Genomic DNA, 23,062 nt, shown 5'->3' on the forward strand with positions numbered 1-23,062 from the left:
ACACTTCGTGACAAAACACTTTCTCCATAATGTGCATTAAATCTTTGATAAATATAGGCATCAAACATAACCTCCGACCACAAGAAACGAATCACAGCATCCTGCACTGTTTTCCTGCAAATCACCATTGCAAAGCGCCATTACTCGCGCAACGGTCACAAACGAATTGACGTAACACAATGTAACCTACGCAGCAGCACTGAACAGATATTGACGTCATACGAAGAGTGCAGATGGATCAATACGGTCGACAGAAGTTTTAACTATCTGGAGTGCGGATAAATTTTTACCGAGAGTCGTATAGGAATCTATAATCTGTAAGTACACCTTTGGCTGAATGGAAATTTCTCTTACATATAGTCAAAAATGCAGAAACAGTGTATTGAATTGGAAAGTGATAAAAAATAAGTGAAGTTTCGAGGTTGCATGTGATTGCATGAGTACACAGGACGTTTTTAGCGAATAAAAAATAATTTTGAAAGACACGAGACTTATCTTGTATTTTATGCACTCTCTGTGTCCGAATTTCCAGAAGCTCTCTATCTTATGAAGTGTTTTAGATTAGCCGGAAAATTTTGTATGTACATACAAGAAGTATACGATCTAAGTGGAATATTCCATTATTCTCTTGATACAACAGAAACGAAATTTACAGAACTTCTCAGAAAGTTGGTTTATTATTACCAAATTAATAGAATTAATATACGTTTATCATCTTTACATACCTAAGTTGTGGAGGTTTATCGTGCGTAAAAAATTAGTGTCGTTTCAAAGTTACATTTCGTACATTTTAAGCCTATAATTTGTAACGTACAAAACAATGTAAATTTGAGCTGTTTCTTATCTCCACAATAAGAAAATCCAACTTTACGTTTTTTACACAATGATATTTATGGAACAGTAATATCATATTATTGCATCGCTTGGAGAATGAAGTCAAGGTACGATGTGACCCTAGTGTAAACGCTGGGATACCCAGCTGTGCCGCACTTATAAGCATAAGACACAATACCTATTAAATACGAGGTTAATTCATGTTGTATCAGCAGTGGTCCGCCGCGGTCAGCCTGAAAGGATCGTTAAATTTTTAATCAAAGATACTGAAATATATCGATCGAATTGTATTGAAATTATACTTATATACAGTAATAATCTTCTATTGACTTGTGTATTGAAATGCTCCAATTTATAATGTACATGTTATATGTATTTTGAGCAAAACTAAGATTAGAAGGAAATTAGATTAAATACCATAATGAGGTGTGAGAAGTGGGCAAAACTATTGAATTGTGTTTATCTATTATTTCTAATGTTTAAGACGTCGATTTGATGTTAATTCGAATTGACGTGTCTTCAGATACCGTATAGTTTGTAGTAACTCTGTAACTTAATTACCGTACAAGAATCCTCTCCACCCTGAGCATGTTCGGCGCATATTATACCATCAGTGATATCAGGTGCATTAGGAAATTTGGAATAAGCTATTTTGCATTCGGCGTTCTTAATCACTGGCATTTGTACTTCCATTAATGCATTACGTCGTGGTCGTCCTACGAAGAAAATAAGAAAGATATTTAAGACTGGAACTGTTTAATTTTATTATAAAATTGATATCAATTACTATATCTTAATGCTCCCTATCCAGCAACAAGGGGGTTATAGCCGACAAAGTTGCTCTTTCGTAGGGGCTCTTTCGTACAAATGGGATATACGTACCCTGAAAAATAAAAAAATAAATGAAAATGCAGGAAACGAATGACCAAAAGTATGAGAAAGAATTGTACACGCTTTATGACACAATATATGTGTACAGTAAGAAATTTCAGGATATGATACTTCAGTAATACTCAATAGCATATATATATATATTTGAGGACTTACTCGAAAATGGCACCTCCTCCACCAATCTAAGAATGGCAATATTATGATTGTGTATGCTTTCTATTCCATCCATATGTGCACAATGTGCTGCGGTCAAAACATGCCTAGCCGTTATCAGGGAACCTCCGCACTTCCATAGTGGTTTGTCTGGGTTTCGGGGATTACGAAAACCTAATGCAGCGATCCATGGCCAAGCGCCTAAAATGCAATAGTCATAGTTGTGAATATACATAATTTTTTCTCACATAATGAGTAACAACGATTATTATCTATTCGATATTCGATCATACAGCAGACGATAAGTACATACGTACAAATACTCTGAAATAGAGATTTGATAAAGACAGAAATTAAATTTTTATTCCACTGGAATAGAAATTATTAAATAATTCTATATAATTTCTATTTGAACTATACTGAACTATAAAGTTCAAACGTGTAATTTCTGCCCTAACAGTTTTTGATCTCTATCCATATTATTACTCCTATATCAATTTTTTATTTCAAGCAAAAAGATACTCTTCCTAACATGGAGTAGAAGAAAGAAATAATTCAAGTTAATAAGTAAAGTTACTACCGATAAAATCATAGCATTATTATTTAGTCTAATTGAAATGTACATTGATGTGCTGTTTAATGCCTTTAAAGTTCATTCTTTGCAGTAAATGGCTTATTATTAATCGGAAAGAAAGACATAAAACGTACCAAGTTCAGCTGGTTTACCATCGACCACCCTGGTATGAGAGACGTTGCTAAAACTACAGTATGGTGGTCGCCAAGCCTTATACTTATACACAGTTTTTATTAAAATTTCTCTCTTCTCTTTGTTTGGATCGTCCGGACAGCAAACGATCGTAACATTGCCCTGGTATCTGCACACTGATCGTCTATAAAAATCGGTGGCTGTACGGTACTGTATCTGCCATATTTCTTGCAGAGGTTTACATTTTCTGTAGTCAAGGCACCTGCCTTCTTGATTGTTCGGTGTGGTACATTCTGGATCAAACAATTTTAAAACATTTATACAGTTCAAAGATGCGTAAGAAAGCGACACCGATTACTCAACTTTCGAAGTAAAAAGCCGATCAAGTCCACCGGATTGCCCTACAGACACGTATTAATCCGTAAGAGTTAGTCATCATGTTGATAATAATTATCTAAAGAAACTTTTCACGTGAAAATATAAAATTTTAATTGATTAGATATTGTGTTAGCCATACTTAAGAAAGAAAATGAAAATGAATGAAATGAAAGAAAAGGACTACCTTCAACCTCATTTTTTAAATAAACACTTTGTCAGTTTTGCGGTAAATAACTTCTTAGGAATTCAGGACAGTTTTTAGTGAATCATTTTGTTTCGACCGTTCGCGGAGAGACGCGATCGCGGGATAGCACGTCAACGAGAGTTGTAAGTTCCCGTTACGATTAAATAATCGACACCACGAACTGATCGATCCCCTTATTTCGATTATGATAATAAGGGTAGTTCAATGAAATTCCACAGAATTAACACAAATAAATTAATGTTTATTTCAACAACTTATTAACTAGAAAGATATAAATGGAACAAAAAAAATGTAACTGCGTTTTGGTTGATAAGTAATGCGCGACATACCACATGTGTTGACGGTTCGACTTCTCGAAAAGTTCTGAACGCCTTTCGATTTTTTTCGTTTTTTCTGGAAGGCGACCCCCGCTACGTTCGGATCACGCCACATTCTTTTACGCGAGGTAAAATACGGGCCACGAGTCGACGTTTCTGGAAGTCGCCCTGCTTAATGAACCATGCGCTTGCCACTATAATGTTTGTTTGCCGGGCAGACGCGACGATCCGTCTGCGACATTATAGTGCCGCGATCGATAGTTAAGAATATGACCTATGGTAAGCCGCATGGCGTAACATTCTCCCCCCGTTGAGAGGGTACCGATCAAACTAGCGAGGTGTGGTTGAAGTTCCCATCTTATTTCGTCTCGGTGGCTAGTTGTTCGGGTTTCTCGAGATCGGGTTGAATTGGCAGTGGGACAAGCCTTTTGACGCCCCGATCCAAAATGCTCTTTGCCGTCTGAACTGTAGCTGTCCGGATGACACCATCGGCGCCTGGATGAACCTTGATAACTCGGCCCAGAGGCCAATGCATGGAGGGAACGTTGTCCTCTCTGAGGATGACGATTGTGCCCTTTTGGATGCTGTGTCCACCCTTGCTCCATTTATTGCGGTTGGTTAGCTCGTTCAAATACTCCTTATGCCAGCGGTTCCAAAAATGTTGTTTAAGCTGTTGGATATGCTGCCATTTGGAGAGTCGGTTCGATGGAATGTCCCTGAAATCTCGATCACGTAAGCACATTAATGAATCGCCAATGAGGAAATGTCCGGGAGTGAGGGCTAGGAGATCATTTGGATCGGTGGAGATAGAAGTTAGCGGGCGGGAATTGAGGACTGCTTCTATTTCTATGATAAGAGTATTACGGTGTTAAGCTCATATGTTTCTGTTTCTCCACTCGCGCTGCGCCATAATATCCTTTGATATTTCCGATCCTCTGGTCGTACGAGGAATTGCCGATACATTTTCTCGATGTCGCCAGTGAGTACGTACTGATGAGCGCGGAATCTAATTAATATACAAAATAAATTGTGAATTGAGTCGAGAATATAGGATTTCCCCATTTTCATGATTATCGTGATTTTTGTATAAATATATTTTTTAAGATACTAATAATTAGGTACTTATAAATTAGTATTATCAATTATTTTGCATTTATAATTCCGCCTCTAGTATAAGTGTTAATTGAAAACTAACTTTATGTTTCAAAAAGTACTAGCAAAGTCGTTGAGTAACAAGCCACTGATGCTAACACAAATAGCATTGTCGTAATTAAGTATTTCTAAATATTCATTTTTCATTTTGAACCTGTAGAAACAATTTATTATATATACTATTAGCTAAGTAATTGCATATTTAATTAAGTCGAAATATAAAACTTAGTTATTTTGATAATTTAGAAAATAAAAAACTGACAAACATTTCAATTTAATTTATGGTTGGAACAAAAGACAGTTATTTTTCATTAATTGAAATATTGCAATGCAGAGTACTTTCCAAAATACGCCGAGAGTATTCCTGATGGTGAAACGAGCGTTGCTTCATCGAATGCAGCTAAAGAAAACAACATCTATGTAGTTGGTGGTACGATGCCTGAAATAGAGGGCGATAAATTGTACAATACCTGTACTATTTGGGGTCCCGATGGAACTTTGATAGCAAGACACCGAAAGGTAAGTAATATATTCCTTTATGGCTTTGAAGTTGAAAATATTGGGGTGAAGAAAGTGACTCTATCTAGGAATAATTTAGGAATATACATATGTACATACGTATACTATAACCAATTCTATAATTTACGGTTTATAAAATACGTTATGATACGGGAAACGCCCATTTTTGTTGTAATGTGTTTGTTGTTGTATAAATTTTTCACATACGAAAATACTTATTTTTTCTCCTTTTTAAACATTATTAAATGATAAGATTTTTTAATAAAAGAAAGTGATAAAAACGCTGTCAGTTATTAAATAAAAAATAATTAAAGTTTAGGAGTTGGTAACTTTGATATTAAATTACAAAAGTTGCAGCAATAGAATTAGCTACCACATTTTTATGTTATTAGGTACATCTATTCGACATCGACATTCCTAATAAGATTACTTTTCGAGAGAGTGATTCACTCAGTCCTGGTAACTCCCTAACGACGTTCGATGTGAAGGGCTGCAAAATAGGTATTGGCATTTGCTATGATATTAGATTCGAGGAAATGGCACGCATTTATCGGAACAAAGGTACAGTAACTTAACCGATCAATACTTAACTAGCAAAAAATTAAATATCTTTCTTAAATATATTCTATATAAAATTAATATAATCTGTAACTCTGTATAAAAAGAAGCTTAATTTAAAAAACCAGTATATTTGCTGAAAATGAAACAAATAAAAGAATTAAAAGCACAATAAGAGGACTGTCCCCGCATATTCAGAAATGATGGAATGTGAACCGTGCAACTACGAAGATAATTGGTATTCGGTGGCTTCATATTTCCTGCTTCTCTGGGTTAGGTTGCCAAATGCTGATATATCCAGCGGCATTCAATATGACCACTGGACCATTGCACTGGTCTTTACTTCAGCGTTCCAGAGCGAATGATAATCAATTATACGTTGCCTGCATATCACCGGCTCGTGTTCCTTAAGCAAGTTACGTCGCATGGGGACATACACAGTTGACCAATCCCTGGGGAAAGATTCTTTACGATTTGGAAACTCAAGAGAATATGGCAGTCACCGATATCGGTAATTTACAGCTTAAAATTAAAAGCGAGAGATCCATGATGTAATTAATTTTTAGTCTCGTTAATTTATCGATTTAGCCATCTTCCTCTGTATTTGTTGAATTTATTAGTAAGCATTACTTATTACTTCGTATGTTTCTTTTTTCTATCAGATGTAAAAGTTGTTGAGGAAGTAAGGGCTCAGATACCTACATTTTCTCAGAGACGTACAGATTTGTACGACACTGTCTGTAAGAAGGAGTAACTCTACACTAAAAGAGAAAATGTTTTTTTATAATATTTCTACTACCATATCCTTTTTTTGTGAATTATTACTAATTTCTTATCATTTGTACTAAATGAATGACTCAATTAAGAAAACCAAAACGTTATAAATAATAATCTGTATATCTTGTGTATCAACATGTAATTGGATATTATAATAATATAGGAATGCTATAATAATATAGGATAATAATATAGGAGAATAATAATATAGAAAAAAATACATGCTTTTAAACACCTTTAATATCGATCACATAAATTGTTATAATTCACAATGATTACGCATACATAAAACACCCCTTGATAGTAAAATTTACGATCAGAAGGCAATTACGTATCGTTTAACAACATTTAATTTATAACACCTTTTAAACATTTAGACAGATTAACACATAACACTTCTTATATATAAACATCAATTCGAAGTTATCAGCTTGGAGAAATTGGTCGATTAATACCTGTAGATTGTCTGTCTCGATGAAAGACTTAAAGAGAGCAAAAACATGATAATGCCGCTAATATAATATTCCTTCTTTCTTGTATCTGTCTGCCTCTCAGGTCGTTTTACTAATTACAATAAGTAATTTCGACTTCTTTGCGCTCTCTTTTAACGCATTCGAGACCGAAAGAAATTCATATCAGTCAGTAGGCAAGGGTATAATATACATATTTTATATATAACTTATGTAGTAATGTATATATCATGTTAATTTCATATTTTTTTCAATATAGAATATTGAATATTTCAATATATTATATATATATATATATATATAACTGTACATAATACATTATAGAATAACATAGTATATAATTTTATATTTTAAAAATATGAGGCATACTATTTAAGATTGTCATCGATTTAAAATCAAAGTATGAAAAGGATACCCTGGAGAGAGTAAAACACAGAATCATTCCAACTAAACATTCAGATCGTACCGACACCTAGGTATCGTCTTACAATTAAATCTCGGTCTCGAATGGATTAAAATGAAATACATACTTGCAGCTTCAACATCTTCAATATCGAGGAGATTCAAACTTTACAAATAAATGTAAATTGCGATGTAAAACAAAGCGATGTAAAAATGGAAAAAGGAGGAAAGAAGGAACAGGGAAGCAAAGAGAAGAAACGAATTTTTCATTTTCTCTTGCCAGGAATATAAGATGCTAAGTAATCTTCCTAAGTAATCTCCTCCAGCTTTTTCTAGTTTGATCAATAATTATTAGTACATGTTAGGAAAACAAATACAATTTTTGTTCTCAAGCGAGGTATAATTTAAATTTTGTATGTACACAAAAATGTTAAATATCTGTAATAAACATGGTATAATCAATTTTTTTACATAAAATTATATTGTATAGGCTATTGTTATTTAAACATTTTAAATTGGATGAAGAAAAAAAATGACGCAAATAAAACGTAGGACATTTTAATTAAAGAGACTAATATAGAGATTTATCTACTTAACTGTGATTAAATCATCTCCACTTAACGCTCTACCTCTTCTATTAATTATGCTTCGTTAAACTATGATTACAGAGTGTTTCTTCGACCAATCGCGGGGAGACGTAATCGCAAGGAGAGACGTCAACGGGGGTCGTAAATCCCCGTTACGATTATAACAATCGACACCACGAGTTGATCGATCCCCTGATTTCCGTTGAGATAATAAGGGTGATTGAGGTTGTATAACCCTGTGATTCACAGAATTATAAATTATATGTTTCCAGCACTTAGATTACACTGACGGAGAGAAATAAGTAATTAACAACTTGTCGCACGAAGCTAAGATAGATATGTGCGTTAGAGCAGGGCTCTTATAAGTGGATTCAGTGTATTAGTGGACGTAGCACTATGAGATATTTAGGAGAGGAAATGTATGCTCGACAATACCGAGACCGACTCTCGCGTTATGCTTAGACTGCCCCGCTGGGCATTAGCGTATACTTAGTAGTTGACTTTTGAACGATGTAGAAGAAGTGAAGTTGAGTGACGATGCTGTGTCGGAGGAAAGCTAAGGATGGGTGTGTCTAGCGCACGGGACCATCGGATTTGTTGGTGCCGATGTTAGTTAAGAGAGTGAGGGAAACAGGTTTCGCTGTTAATTGGTTAACCGAAGGGTCTTAACCGCCCTCGAGAGAAAGTGGTTAGTGGGAGAAAAGTTGCAGCGCACGTGAGAAAACTAACTTTCCCTTGTCCCGCCGTAGTAGACAATAGTCTTTAGAAATTCTTCGGACACAGATGTTTGTTTGTTTTGAAGGACCTTAGCAGGCAAGTGACTCGGGTTTATGACGGGTGCTTAAGGATATTGAGGGTACGCCGTACGGAAAGGCGGACATCTGGTGTCCGTCTGGCCCGCGGTGTGTGACCTGGGCCAGGCAGAGAGGCCCGGCGTAACACAGAGGATGGGTTTTTTGATAAAATGACATTCTGACAAATATATATAGATCGATATATATAGATATAGATAGACAAATATATAGATTTTTACAACAGTAGTTATGAATGAACAGTAGTTATTGTATCAATTCCGTTCTTCAGAAGCTTCATTTGTGAAAAGACAATTGACCAGAATATGGATTCACTGTAGTTATAGCTATAGGATTTCAATCTAGTTGACAGACTTGCTTTACGTAGAGAATATCTGTCTCTTGTTCTACCTTATCGCGATTCTCTCCTCATCTTATACGCTTTGTCGAGCAAAGTAATATTGGCATATATCTCGGTTCTGGTTACAATCATTAGTTTCCGCCTAAACGGTTAGAATCACATAGCTCGCGCTCTACTCTCGTTTATTCAACATTCAGGCCATATGGTCGCATGCGACGAGTTTTATGTTAATTCCGACCGATTACAATACCTTTCTTTCGTTTACAAGGAACGACGAGACTGGCAGTTGCGTGATTTCCAATGCAAAAGCCGCGATATCTGCACGATAACCTAACCTCAACCGATTTTGTTGTACTATTCTTATGTGGACTTCGTTTGTACCACTTTCGTAACAAAAATAGAATACGTAGAACACAGCATTCCGTTATGCGATATTGTCGATTCCTAACATCCGAAAAATCAGAGATAATTATTTCCCTACAGTTGTACATTTGTGTGAAAAATTACGAACGTAAAGTTGTTTGGTGCATGCACAGTCCTCCCCTCCCCTGCATTTGCGTGGACATGCTAGAAAGATTCACTTTTCCACGGTGAAACTGTATGTATTATAATTTCATTTTTACAAAGGTCGAACATCCTACTATGCATAAATTTAATATTAATATAAGCAGGTTTCGTGTTAAGTATTACATCTGACGTATAAGCACACGTGTGTACGAGCCTTGGTTTTAAATGTCTTATAGTAGACACCGAAAAGATTATTCAATTGGATATCTGACTCAACATCAATATTTTACTAGGAGATAACATGTTAAGAACACGTTGGTGGATGACATGGGAGATGATGAATGAAGACATACTTCTGTGAGATGCATAAAATAGTAGTCAGAACGTATTTTGGCGCTTGGGGACAGCAACAGCTTTTTTTTTTATTCATTTGTTGGAATACAATCAATTCTCGCGTTGAGAATTTTCAGTAATTTTTCTGGCGTGGCGCAGTGACATGGCTGTTTATTTACAATAAGTTAATACTTATTATAGATAGGTATAATTTATAAGTATTATAAGTAAGTGGATATACTTAATTTGGATAATTAAATGAATCTAACGTTTAGGTCTAGCGGGTAGTGCCTCTTCAGCCTGCGAATCTGGTCCGTCGTATCGAGTAGTCCAGTGATTAGGGGGTTTCGGTGTTTCTTGACTCTTTTGCTATATCTGCCGCTATATTTTGCTATTTCCTCTTTGACTGTAGGTATCTTGAGGTCGCGATGGATGGTTTCGTTGGTAACATACCAAGGTGCGTCTATTAAGGCTCTTAGCGTTTTCGATTGGAATCGTTGTAGTATTTCGATGTTGGAGTTACTTGCTGTTCCCCATCGCTTCCTATATCCCTATATTCCGTACTTGCTTCGCTTGGTACTTTTATAATTTTCGCAATTACAATAAAAAATTTAATTCTTAACAGATTAAAGATTTAACCTCTTGCTTTATAGTGTACAATAATTTTTTTTTTCTTTCTTTTGTATAGGTTATGTGATCCATAGTTTGAGTAAGTAGTACATATATATATATATATATATATTTACGTGACAAGCTTTCATTTCAATCTATATTTAAGATTAATATTTTATCAGTTTCTGTTCGTAACAACATCGAAGTAGTCAATAAGTTTGAAGAGTATAATTAAGGAAGTTATGAAGCAAGAGGTTAAGAACAAATTCTTAAAGAGGTTATGTACAACTCAGTAGTACTGCTTTACATTACTTTGCGAATTACTTTTCAAGCATAAAAATAGTTTAACAGCCACTTATAGTTACTTCCTTACCATTATATTCATTAAATTCGTTTGATTTTGTAAACAAAATAACCACGCTGACCAGTCTCTTATTTAAAATAGAATTATTTTGTCATATATCCAACAGTTTACTTTCTCTTCGTAAATATTATTAATAATTTTATCAATTTCGTATACTTCCATCCTTCGTATAAGTGACAATGAATCAGAAGAGTTTCATAGCAATATTGAACAACATACAGTCAACTACAACACCATTAGATACATCCACCATACAGTCAACTACAACACCATTAGATAACAGCAATACAATAGATTATAATTTTCTACGTGTCATTGATTCATCGTCATCATTTTCCATTTTTTTAGCATATGTAAAAACGTATCTGACGTAATCTTACCTCGCTCTTTGAGTACAAAAATCCATTCAAATGAAACAAAGGGAAAATAAATAAGAAAACAAACACTCACATACGAATCTTCATTACATAACTGTATGTACTCCTCGAGGTATAATTACTCAGACACGTTACAGCGTACCTTCTTCGTTCCCTGATGGCTGATGTTGATCGTTGACGTTTATAATGAAAGAATTTCGTCAACGGCGCCATCTGGATCCCTGTTGAAAAATTAAAATAGCCGCAACAGCACCATTAAGCTCATCGCCCAGAGTAGCGTTTGTTCATGAGTCGTGGAGGAATTATTATCATCAACGACATAAATTTTACCAGTTCCGGTAATGTTCTTTATATGGTCCAGGCATTCGAAATCGCAACATCGCTTTCCAAGACGGAATTTCTTGCATGTCTGTAGTAAAAAGAAATCGAATCTGGTCCGTCGTATCGAGTAGTCCAGTGATTAGCGGGTTTCGGTGTTTCTTGACTCTTTTGCTATATCTGTCGCTATATTTTGCTATTTCCTCTTTGACTGTAGATATCTTGAGGTCGCGATGGATGGTTTCGTTGGTAACATACCAAGGTGCGTCTATTAAGGCTCTTAGCGTTTTCGATTGGAATCGTTGTAGTATTTCGATGTTGGAGTTACTTGGACAGCAACAGCTGGTGATACTGTCATACACCTCCATTTATAAACTTTCGAAAATCGATGTGACCTTCAAACTTTAGTGTATTCTGTTTCACAGCACAAAATGTTTCCGAAACGTACGTTTATTGTTACAATGAACTTGACTAATGGCTCTGAAATACTATCCTTGAAAAAACAATGGGGGAATTGGAGCAAAAAAAAGAAGGAAATAAACAAAGACCTTGTTGGTTCGTAAAAATAAAATATGCTACAGGAAAAACTTTTTCCAACGGATTGAGATGCGACAAGCTTTAAAAGCTATGACGCGAATCGAGCGTTTGTCTACAAGAGCGCATTTTCGGTGGATATATATGTCGGAATGACATTGGGGATAGGGTTGTCGGTGTTTGAGGAGTCTTCATTGAAGGTAGCCATCGTTGCGGTGTAACGAAGATACGATTTATTGACACAGGTATGAATAACACAGGTTTGACAATCTACCACGGCGGTGAGACGTCCGCGACACTAGTGACAGTGGTCTCCGGTTCAATAACGAATCCGCGGCCAACGGGATGACAGATGGGCGTTCTCGCTGAATCTAAGTCTGACTCGTAAAAATAATTGCTGAGCGTAAAGACGTTACTCTTTGGTCGACGGGAGCGCGTAAAAGAATGCCCGTCCCGTCCCGATGATGCCACAGAGGAAAACTATAATGGGGTGTGTCTAAGGACACGAGATCATCGGATTCGTCGAGGAAAGCCTTCGTTTAGGAAGTAAGAGAAATTGACGTTGCTGCTAATTGGTCAATCTCCATATCGGTGGTTAGAAAAAGATGCTAGCCGCCCTCGAGGGAAAGTTGCTAGTGGGAGACGCCGCTCGTTGAAAAATATGTCTCCCCTATCTTCCCGTAGTTGGGACAAAGACTGTTTGTCTGTTTGAAGGACTTTAGTTAACTAAACCTTAAGATTTATAACGGGCCCTCGGGCTAGCCGAACATGTACTGCGGAGACGCATCGACATCTGGCAATCATCTTACTCGAAGAATAGGGTCTGCGTGTGGCGAGCCACGGGACAGAAACCGTTGGAATGTTTACTGTCGCGTGTCGCCACGAATACTTCTTTTAAGGAGAGCTATAGAATTACTCCATACCTTTGTTAGGCAAAGCGTTCATCCCTTGACCGCGGCTACGTTGGGCGACAGACTGTCACCTCGAGCCAAAGCTCACCGTCACTAATCTCGAACAATTACAATCGGATTGAATAACTACAATAGTTTAGTTACAGTTATAGTAGACTTTAGATTGCAATGTTGCGGGGCTATCCAAAGGTTTCGGTGTCCTTTCATCTCCGACATATAGATATACATGTATATGTGACGAAATATACTAAAGCAATATTGACCCTTTGTCGCTGAAAGTATCAAACTACAAAACTTCCTTTCAAATTTTCAGAATAAGGAAATCAGGATCATGATAAATAATTGGAACATAATTAAAAATAATATATTCTCATTATCTTCTCTATAAGATAATGAATACATTGGTTCATTTAATTTTTATGGATATTCAAACGCTTCTGTGAAATAAAACGTCAAGATTATAGAGTATAAAATTCATAGCTATGAAATAACTAAAACTCTGATGTATTATTAAAAATATACGTTAGGTTGTATGTAGTGATACATACAAAGATTACATGTACAAACCCATAATTAACACAATGCTACCGCAACCATTCTGCAATCTACCTTGCCCAAAACACTCTTCCAGTCACCTCCAAACTCTTCAATTCTCTCCACCTAACCACCCACAAACCATTCACAAACATGCAATTCTCGACAAAAGAAGAACTTATCGTCAGTTGTCCTTAACATCTCGTTCATTCATTTGGTCCCTATCCCCCTATTTCCTCCCACTGCGATGATCGCACTACATTTTTCCACGTCTCTATTCTATTCTCTGGATGATCTGAATTCTCGAGCAGTCGAGTGACGATTGATCTGTACAATTGATCGATTTCTTTTTACTACAGACATGCAAGAAATTCCGTGTTGGAGAGCGATGTTGCGAGTTCGAGTGCCTGGACCATATAAAGAACATTACCGGAACTGGTAAAATTTATGTCGTTGATGATAATAATTCCTCCACGACTCACGAACAAACGCTACTCTGAGTGATGAGCTTAATGGTGCTGTTGCGGCTATTTTAATTTTTCAACAAGGATCCAGATGGCGCCGTTGACGAAATTCTTTCATTATAAACGTCAACGATCAACATCAGCCATCAGGGAACGAAGAAGGTACGCTGTAACGTGTCTGAGTAATTATACCTCGAGGAGTACATACAGTTATGTAATGAAGATTCGTATGTGAGTGTTTGTTTTCTTATTTATTTTCCCTTTGTTTCATTTGAATGGATTTTTGTACTCAAAGAGCGAGGTAAGATTACGTCAGATACGTTTTTACATATGCTAAAAAAATGGAAAATGATGACGATGAATCAATGACACGTAGAAAATTATAATCTATTGTATTGCTGTTATCTAATGGTGTTGTAGTTGACTGTATGGTGGATGTATCTAATGGTGTTGTAGTTGACTGTATGTTGTTCAATATTGCTATGAAACTCTTCTGATTCATTGTCACTTATACGAAGGATGGAAGTATACGAATTGGGAGAAGTCAGGTTGAGAGATGCAAGATTTATACGCTCGTTCTGTCAGTTACCCCAGTGTCTGTTACGCGATAGAAAATGAACGAACTGAATAATAAATGCATTATCGGCATGAAGATTGCTTGATGTAGGCCACCGCTTTTTTCCTATCCTTCCGATACCATTTTTCTTTTTTTTTTTTTTCGCGAAACACTTTGCTAGTCGTGAGAAGCAGCAATTCCCTTCTGCGAATCAATTACGGTTCACGAGAAATTGTATTATAGCCTGGAACGTATTCAAATTATCTTCAATTATTCTCGGCTGTTTCCATTTCCATTCGTCTCTTACGTAAGTACTCGTTTGATGTACGTACATAGCGAGACAGTAATCGTTAACACCTTTAATGTCTTCAGTATTATAGAATAAGACGCGAAAATACGTTGAAACCTGACTTTTAGATTCGCGAGACTCTATAAGGCTTCGAAAGTCTCTTGTTTCAGGCCGAATAAAAAATTGTAGATGAAGAATTGCATTGCGAGGTCTGTTAAGGAAAATTTTAAATCGTATCGTTGTAATAGGATTATTTCAGCGAGGGAAATTACGTGTTGCGTGCGAAGCCGCGAGCTTTCTTTCAGGCTAATATACATAATTGTCCTATCGAACTTTCCATCTAAACCGTTGCGCTCACACGTGGATTTTGCATTTCAATTTTCTTACTTACAGTCCAGTGAGACCAAGTTAAATTTTTCAGCCCTCCGAGGTAGAATATGTTTTATAGAGAGACGTACAACGCCATGAAGGGGAGACAGATCAATAAATTGGGTTATCTTTAAATTACTGACAATCATTTCATCGACGCGGTTTCACCGACACCGAGTCCCCCGGCAACGTCTGTCAAAGCTTATTTACCGATACACTAAAATCAACCACAATCATTTTACCGACCTCTTCCTTTGCTGACAGTTATTATACTCGCTGTCATATGTTATCGTTGATTATACATCTTTATTTACAAATTCGTTCCTGTGTATAACGAAACAAAGGAAGAAACGAAAATGATACGTTTCATGACGCATTGTTAAATTATTAATTAACGAGAATTACATATCTACATGAATGCTTTGAAATGTCAGTTATAATTCATGAAAATGGACACAAGCCATTTTACTATACATAAATAGAATTATAAAGACATGTTACGTACTAATGCTTTTACGAAATATATTTCTGTATACGTTTGACGTTTCTGTATTATTCCTTATGTGCTTTCTGCGCTTGTGTTTAGCTCGTCGGAAGTAAAAATACGTTAAGCGAATCAGCTAATCTATTCGAGCGTTTCAATGGCTCAGTCTTCTCTTATGCAACTACCAAAAGAGAAGATAAGTCTTTGGTTATACAACATTTCATAACGTCCAAAGTAACGGGGCACTAATTAGTTGAAACTTTAACACAGATCAGATATCAGTCATCGTCCGTAAATACATTTATTACGATCGTTTAAAGTTTAAAGAAACACCGTTATAAAGTCGTAATACGAGACAAAGCGAAGAGAAAGTAAACTGTTGGATATATGACAAAATAATTCTATTTTAAATAAGAGACTGGTCAGCGTGGTTATTTTGTTTACAAAATCAAACGAATTTAATGAATGTAATGGTAAGGAAGTAACTATAAGTGGCTGTTAAACTATTTTTATGCTTGAAAAGTAATTCGCAAAGTAATGTAAAGCAGTACTACTGAGTTGTACATAACCTCTTTAAGAATTTGTTCTTAACCTCTTGCTTCATAACTTCCTTAATTATACTCTTCAAACTTATTGACTACTTCGATGTTGTTACGAACAGAAACTGATAAAATATTAATCTTAAATATAGATTGAAATGAAAGCTTGTCACGTAAATATATATATATATATATATATATATATATATGTATATATATATATATATATGTACTACTTACTCAAACTATATCACATAACCTATACAAAAAAAAAGAAAAAAAAAAATTATGGTACACTATAAAGCAAGAAGTTAAATCTTTAATCTGTTAAGAATTAAATTTTTTATTGTAAGTGCGAAAATTATAAAAGTACCAAGCGAAGCAAGTACGGAATATATGCGGAATATGAATCGCTCAACGAACCAAAGAGCGGCTCAGTGACAAAATTAGTAAAGTAAAGACCACAAATATTACAACATTATATTCTACCACAAAATAATTCTCTATACAAAAAAGGTACACAACGAATCGATTTTTCACAACGATAAGAGTCAACAGAACCAATCAAGACCAGGCGAGACTCTCATAAGACAACGATATCAGAGGGATCAAATCAGCGACTTCAATCTATGTTACAGAGTATAGTTATCAAGAAAAATTGCTCTTTTCATGAAAAGTATGGTAATGATACTCTTATAATACATTGTATATCTGGCAGTCGGATGTGCCCGTGGCCATCGGAAATGTAAAGACGACGCTTTTAGAAAGTGATAGCGCCATCGCGTTTTAAAAACGCGTTAGAAGAAGGACGGTTTCGCTATCCAAGGCGAATCGAAAAGTGTGCGTGTTGCGAGAATCAGAGTTGATCGAGACGTCGAAGCATAGAGTCGTTAGAATTGAGTTGCGAGTGTTGTCGAGTGTTAGAGTTGCTAGTGAGAGAGAGAGAGAGAGAGAGAGAGAGAGAGTTACCAAATAGTTGTCAAGTTATTTGTTGTAAATACGAGCGTTGCATTTAGTTTTCCTGTTAATCAAACATCGTTTCTCTGTCTAACTAATATCTGTATTTTCAATCCATTATTAATATATTCCGATATTACAAGTGGGGGCTCGTCCGGGATTGAATAAGACAGAGAAACGATACGATTGAACGGAGCTATTTGTGCGGGAGTAGAAAAGAATAGAATAAAATGGCAAACGTTGAAGACGAACGATTGTCGGGTGAAGAGAATTTGACGCTGGAGGAGCTGAGGAGTAAGCTCGCACAGATGAATCTGCCTATATCCGGTGCGAGATCAGTGCTGGTTGCCAGGTTGAACAGAGCGTGCAAACCTGGTCGATCTACTCCTAAGGATTCGAAGCGTGGCGAAGAACCAACAAACCAGCGAGATCTAAGAAGCAAGCAGAGAGCCGAACGCAGTCAAGAGGGAGAGGAAGACCTTGAGAAGCTGAGGACGAAAGAGCTGAGAGCGCGTCTCGTTAGCTTGGGGTTGAAGGTAACGGGAAGAAAATCCGAACTACGCGCGCGGCTACAGGCGGCCCTAGAAGGAGACGATGTATCGTCGGAAGAAGAGAGCTCCGACGAAAGTGAAGGGGAGGACGATAAACAAGGCGCGCGAGAATACAGGAGAGGCACGCGAGCGGTGTATCAGGACCGCGATGAGTATCACCAGAAGGTATGCGTCGGTTCGATGTTGAGTCTTAAAGACGTGGAAGACTCATTAGAGAAATTCAGCGGGGATGATCTGCTGAGTGTAAATCAGTGGGTGGAAGACTTCGAGGAAATGGTAGAAGTGTGGGGTTGGTCAGACGCCCACATGGTGGCCTATGCTAAGAAATTACTCGCAGGCTCCGCTCAGGCCTTCGTACGACAAGAGCGATGCGCGAAGTTCTGGGCAAAGCTAAAAGAGGCGTTGAGGAATGAGTTTGAAAATGTAGTAAGCGACCAACAGATACATGGCGAGTTATCCCATAGAAAGAAGAAAGCAGATGAGAGTCTGCAACAATATATGTATCACATGTGCGGGATTGCAAAACAAGGAAGGGTTGATACGCAATCCTTGATAGACTACATTATTCAAGGCATTCCCGACGAGGTCGCGAACAAGACTGTGCTATACGGAGCCAGGAATATCGAGCAATTAAAAGAGCGTTTCAGGCGCTACGAAGCGATAAAAAGAGATATGGAGATGAGGACGAAATTTGAGGAGCCGAAGAGTAGCAGGGTAAAGCCGGTGGCGAAGCTGTCCGAAACCGAGAGGAACAAGGAACCCGGTCGATCTGGAGATGCGAGGAAGGCGCGATGCTACAATTGCGGTGATGCGGAGCACGTGTGTGCGGAGTGTCCGAGCAAGTCGAGAGGACCTAAATGCTTCAAATGTAGGGAGTACGGACACATCGCATCAAGTTGCGACAATTTGGGTGAGCCCTCAAAAAAAGTTTACAGCGTGTTTCGGTCGTTACAAACAAGGCGTGGTAAGGATGTTAAGATGGAAAATTTCGAATTGAGCGCGTTGATAGACACCGGTAGTGAGCTGACTCTAATGCGAGCAGATCAGCATGTGAAAATCGGAGCGTCCAGATTAAGTCGGGAAATCGTTGGATTTGGCGGTGTCGGTTCCGGAAGGAATTTTACGCTCGGGAAATTTTCGACGAACATTATTATAGACAATGAGTCGTACTGTATAACCATACACGTAGTTCGAGACACAGTGATGCAACATTCGCTTATTATTGGCGCAGACTTTTTGGACACTGTTGAAATAAGTATAAAAGGGGGAGAATCTTTTATTAGTAGAATAAAGGACGAAAATCCCGATGAGTGTCCGGAAGTCCTCAAGATAGATGTAGAGACACAGGCGAGTGAGATAGATTTGTCACACGTTAAGGACATGCAACATAGGCTAAAAAGAGATTTGAAGAGAACCAAAGCATTGCTAAGAGACGCTCAAACGATGCTGGAGAGATCGAAAGGTGACTCGACGGGTAAAGCAGCTTTACGACAGCTGAAGAACCAGTTAGAAGATGCAGAATGCGCTAGAGCAGTTGCAGTTAAAGCGAAACAGGCACTGGAGCAAGAACCGAATGAGACGCAGGCTTCGTTGCAGGAAGTACTGCGGCAACGTTCCGAAGCAGAAGATCGTGTTAATGTAGCTAGTCGCGAACGAACTGAGCTACTGTCGCAATTGGAAGAAAATAAAGAAGAGTTAGCAGAAGTTTTGAAGAAGTATCGGGCAGCTGTGCAGCAAGTGTCGGAGGAACGGAGAATAGTGGCAAGACACGTGGTGATTGGTAAAGTGGACCACGAGATGGTGTCCTCGTCGGATTCTTGCGGCCAGCAGGAGGACTTAGCGAACATCACGAGGAGGAAGAATCTGGCTAAACAACAGCAGCAGGATGTTGTTGATGATATTTGCGAATTTACTGAGAAGGATAGCGTTGCGGGTGTGAGGGTTGTTTCAAGTTTTCGGATAGACTCGAAGAGAGTGAATGCAAGGCGAACGAAAAGACAAGGGAAGTCGCACGTGCGGAATCCCTCCAATAATATCGATACGAAGATTCGATATACAGAGGATGTGGATGACGAGGACGACGATGGGATTGTCGAGGACACGATGAACGTGAAGACCTTCGAAAAAGAAGAGATCATAGTCTCGGTAGATGGTAAGTTGTTAACGTCTTCCATGTACGAACCGAGCCTACGAAAATGTCACGATGCTGCCACGACGATCAAAGCCCCTGACAAGAGTGAAATGGGTAAACAAAGAACGGAGAGGAAGATAGAGGAAGAGCGAAAGAGGAGCAGTAGCATCGAGGACGAATAGGCCGCGGTGTTTCAAGAGGAACGAGATCAGCTGCGTGCGGACGCAAAGATACGGATTGAGGAGATCCAAATCCGAAACAAGCGGGCGTATAACAGGAGACGCAAGAAGGCGACAGCATACAGGACGGGAGATCTAGTGGCAATCGAGAGGATGCAGAGGGGTCCCGGGCTAAAGCTGCATCCGAAGTTTCTTGGACCGTATCGGGTGATAAAAGTCCTGCGAAATGACCGATACATAGTGCAGCGAGAGGGGGAGCACGAAGGGCCACGTACAACTTCCACGGCATTCGATCACATGAAATGGTGGAATGCTGACGATAGTGATGTAAGTGCGAGCGGCGATGATGAGCACATCTGAGGGCAGATGTGATTGTCAGGAAAGGCCGATTGTAATATCGTAGAATAGCTTTGATTGGAGATCGGCTGAAAATAGAAAAACCGTGTACGTCGTGTTTCTGTGGTTCGTTTACATTTAAAAGTGCCTACGTGACTAAAGGCACGTAGTTGGTAGTTCTTACATAGGTATGAGGGAAACAATAGACAACGTTAGAAGAAGGACGGTTTCGCTATTCAAGGCGAATCGAAAAGTGTGCGTGTTGCGAGAATCAGAGTTGATCGAGACGTCGAAGCATAGAGTCGTTAGAATTGAGTTGCGAGCGTTGTCGAGTGTTAGAGTTGCTAGTGTGAGAGAGAGAGAGAGAGAGAGAGAGAGAGTTACCAAATAGTTGTCAAGTTATTTGTTGTAAATACGAGCGTTGCATTTAGTTTTCCTGTTAATCAAACATCGTTTCTCTGTCTAACTAATATCTGTATTTTCAATCCATTATTAATAAATTATAATTAATCGGACAAAATTACACCTTTAATATATTCCGATATTACATTACCGTTATGTAATACTTATCATGCTTATTTTGTACGTAAAACGAATCGTTGGAATATTCCCGAAGCTAACGAAGCATTTCCCAAAAGTTAAACCGAAGAAATTAACGCGAATAGTTAAGTGAAATTTTTCCATTAACTTGCTGACCAACCGGCAAATAAAAAATCATAAAAATTGTTTCAATGTGTTGAGGTCACGCATAACTTCTTTTTTCATTGACGATTACCAAACAGGTAAAATTTCGAAATTGTACGAAGGCCACGTGACCAGATCGTATTGGAATTTGAAGTGCATGGAAAAAGACAACTCGAAGTACAAACCTTGAGCTGTACTACTCGAAGTACAAACGTGAACTAATGGATGCAGAAAAGCAATTAACGCCAAACATCCGAACAGCATCTTGGAGCCCGTCATTGTTCTGAAATAAAAGAAGTGACGAATTAAAAAGACGCAGGACTAATAATAATAAAGGAAACTTAGTTCGTATTATAAATTGAATTTACATCAGAAAAGAAGCACGATCAAGCGAAACAGATCGTAGAAATGACAAATATCATCGATATACGTTTCAGTGTAATTTCACTTTTGAAAATTATTTAGTTTAATACGATCGTATTCATCGCTCTGAAACTTTCATTGTGCTGCAATTTGTGCTGCGTCTTTTTAATTTCTCTATCTTTCTGTGTTTTCGGAAAAATTACTTGAAAGATTAAGAATTGCTTGCCTTATTTTATTTTCGATTAGTTAGGATTTGATTATTCCAGGTAAGCTTTATTATTTATAACAGGTTTTATCACTTGTTTATTATTTAGGAGTTTGTTATTTTAGGATTAGTACCTTTTAGGATTTCTTATCCTTCGAGTTTCTGTTTCAGATATCTAGGTCTATTTCAAGATGTTTTATTACATTAGGATTATTTATTCGATTAAGATAATTTAAGAGTTTCACAATGTACAAAGAAATAATCGCGTGAAATTTAGATTTATGCTTTAAACGTATTAAACACGCGGTAATTTCAATGTCTATAGCCTCGAACGTGTTCTGATTAGTTGTGTCATTGTCTGTGACATTGAAATCACAAAAATCCATTGCAAGTGTGCTGTCATGCAATGTGGATGTAATTGGGTTTTTTGGGTATTTCCTGTATCATCTGATTTGTACAGTACTATTTTAACGCAAGGACAGGAAAGTTATTATATATTTCCCGTCCATTATTTGAATCGTTGTGAAGTGTAACGAATTATATTCGATTCGAGGAGATGTTAATGAATTACCCATTTCATATGTAATTACATGGAAATAAAAATCATTGCAAAAATAATTGATCTAATGACAACGGAATTTCCAATATTTTTTTGTTTCGTCACGTCTTTTTCATAATATATCTTTTATAGGTACGTGATTTATTAATCGTTCGAATGGAAATAATTATTCGTATAATATTCAAATGATTCTAGCCATAAAATAAATTAAAACGATACCTGTAATGCAATCTGCGTATGACGTCAACCTCGATCTATGCTTATACAAGAAATTTTATCAATCAATGACTAGATATACAATAATCAAATATTATAAAATTTCCTGAAAACCTTTAGGTGTTAATATTAAGGTGTTAATATCTTTAATATTTGCAAGTTATTGTTTAGCGCTAATTAGTTAGAATGTAACAAGTGGTGTACCAGAATTGAGATAATTAAGCCACACGAACAATCTTATTTAGATCTTTTTAATTTTTTAATTCTCTTTTGCTCTAATACTTCGTAAAATTAATCTTCATTAGCTACTACACTTCATAGAATAACAAGAGATAATTTTTCTTATATAACGTTTCATTCATAAAATCTATCATTAAAGTATATCTTCATAAAAATATCATTCCATACTAACGGTATATTTGGTGTCATACGAGATAACAGTTACCAGTGATGACATATGTAACTTTATAAAGATATCTCGTTTTATTATATATTAAAAGAATGTACTCATTGCTGCTATATTTCAGATGAAAAAAAGGAGGCAATGATTTTACAGTAAAATCGTTCGTTTATAACTGATTCATTTACA

At 37.1% G+C, this 23,062-nt stretch overlaps 1 protein-coding gene across 2 annotated transcripts; it reads left to right on the top strand.

The window, feature by feature from the left end:
- The first annotated feature begins 179 nt into the window (after nucleotides 1-179).
- LOC143304198 (omega-amidase NIT2-A-like) lies at nucleotides 180-14,707 on the top strand. Of its 2 annotated transcripts, XR_013060893.1 has the most exons (5): nucleotides 180-317; nucleotides 4,971-5,155; nucleotides 5,548-5,716; nucleotides 5,991-6,224; nucleotides 8,031-14,707. XR_013060893.1 is itself a non-coding variant. In XM_076626582.1 (4 exons), the coding sequence occupies exons 2-4, from the start codon at nucleotides 5,072-5,074 to the stop codon at nucleotides 6,122-6,124; spliced, it is 387 nt and encodes a 128-aa protein (XP_076482697.1). In that variant the 5' UTR covers nucleotides 180-317; nucleotides 4,971-5,071; the 3' UTR covers nucleotides 6,125-7,842. The 2 variants fall into 2 exon arrangements, 1 of the variants encoding a protein (XP_076482697.1); XM_076626582.1 differs by lacking the exon at nucleotides 8,031-14,707 and having other exon boundaries at nucleotides 5,991-7,842.
- The last annotated feature ends 8,355 nt before the right edge of the window (nucleotides 14,708-23,062 follow it).

Source organism: Bombus vancouverensis, unplaced genomic scaffold (genome assembly GCF_051014615.1).
Source record: "Bombus vancouverensis nearcticus unplaced genomic scaffold, iyBomVanc1_principal scaffold0026, whole genome shotgun sequence".
In the NCBI taxonomy this organism is placed as follows: domain Eukaryota; kingdom Metazoa; phylum Arthropoda; class Insecta; order Hymenoptera; family Apidae; genus Bombus; species Bombus vancouverensis.

What these genes read in the sequence shown, in the direction of transcription:
- LOC143304198 (XM_076626582.1), top strand. Translation starts at nt 5,072, where the DNA reads ATGCCTGAAATAGAGGGCGATAAATTGTACAATACCTGTACTATTTGG. An exon ending in TGATAGCAAGACACCGAAAG is followed by an intron (nt 5,156 to 5,547) that starts GTAAGTAATATA and finishes TTATGTTATTAG; the next exon opens with GTACATCTATTCGACATCGA. An exon ending in ACGCATTTATCGGAACAAAG is followed by an intron (nt 5,717 to 5,990) that starts GTACAGTAACTT and finishes TCTCTGGGTTAG; the next exon opens with GTTGCCAAATGCTGATATAT.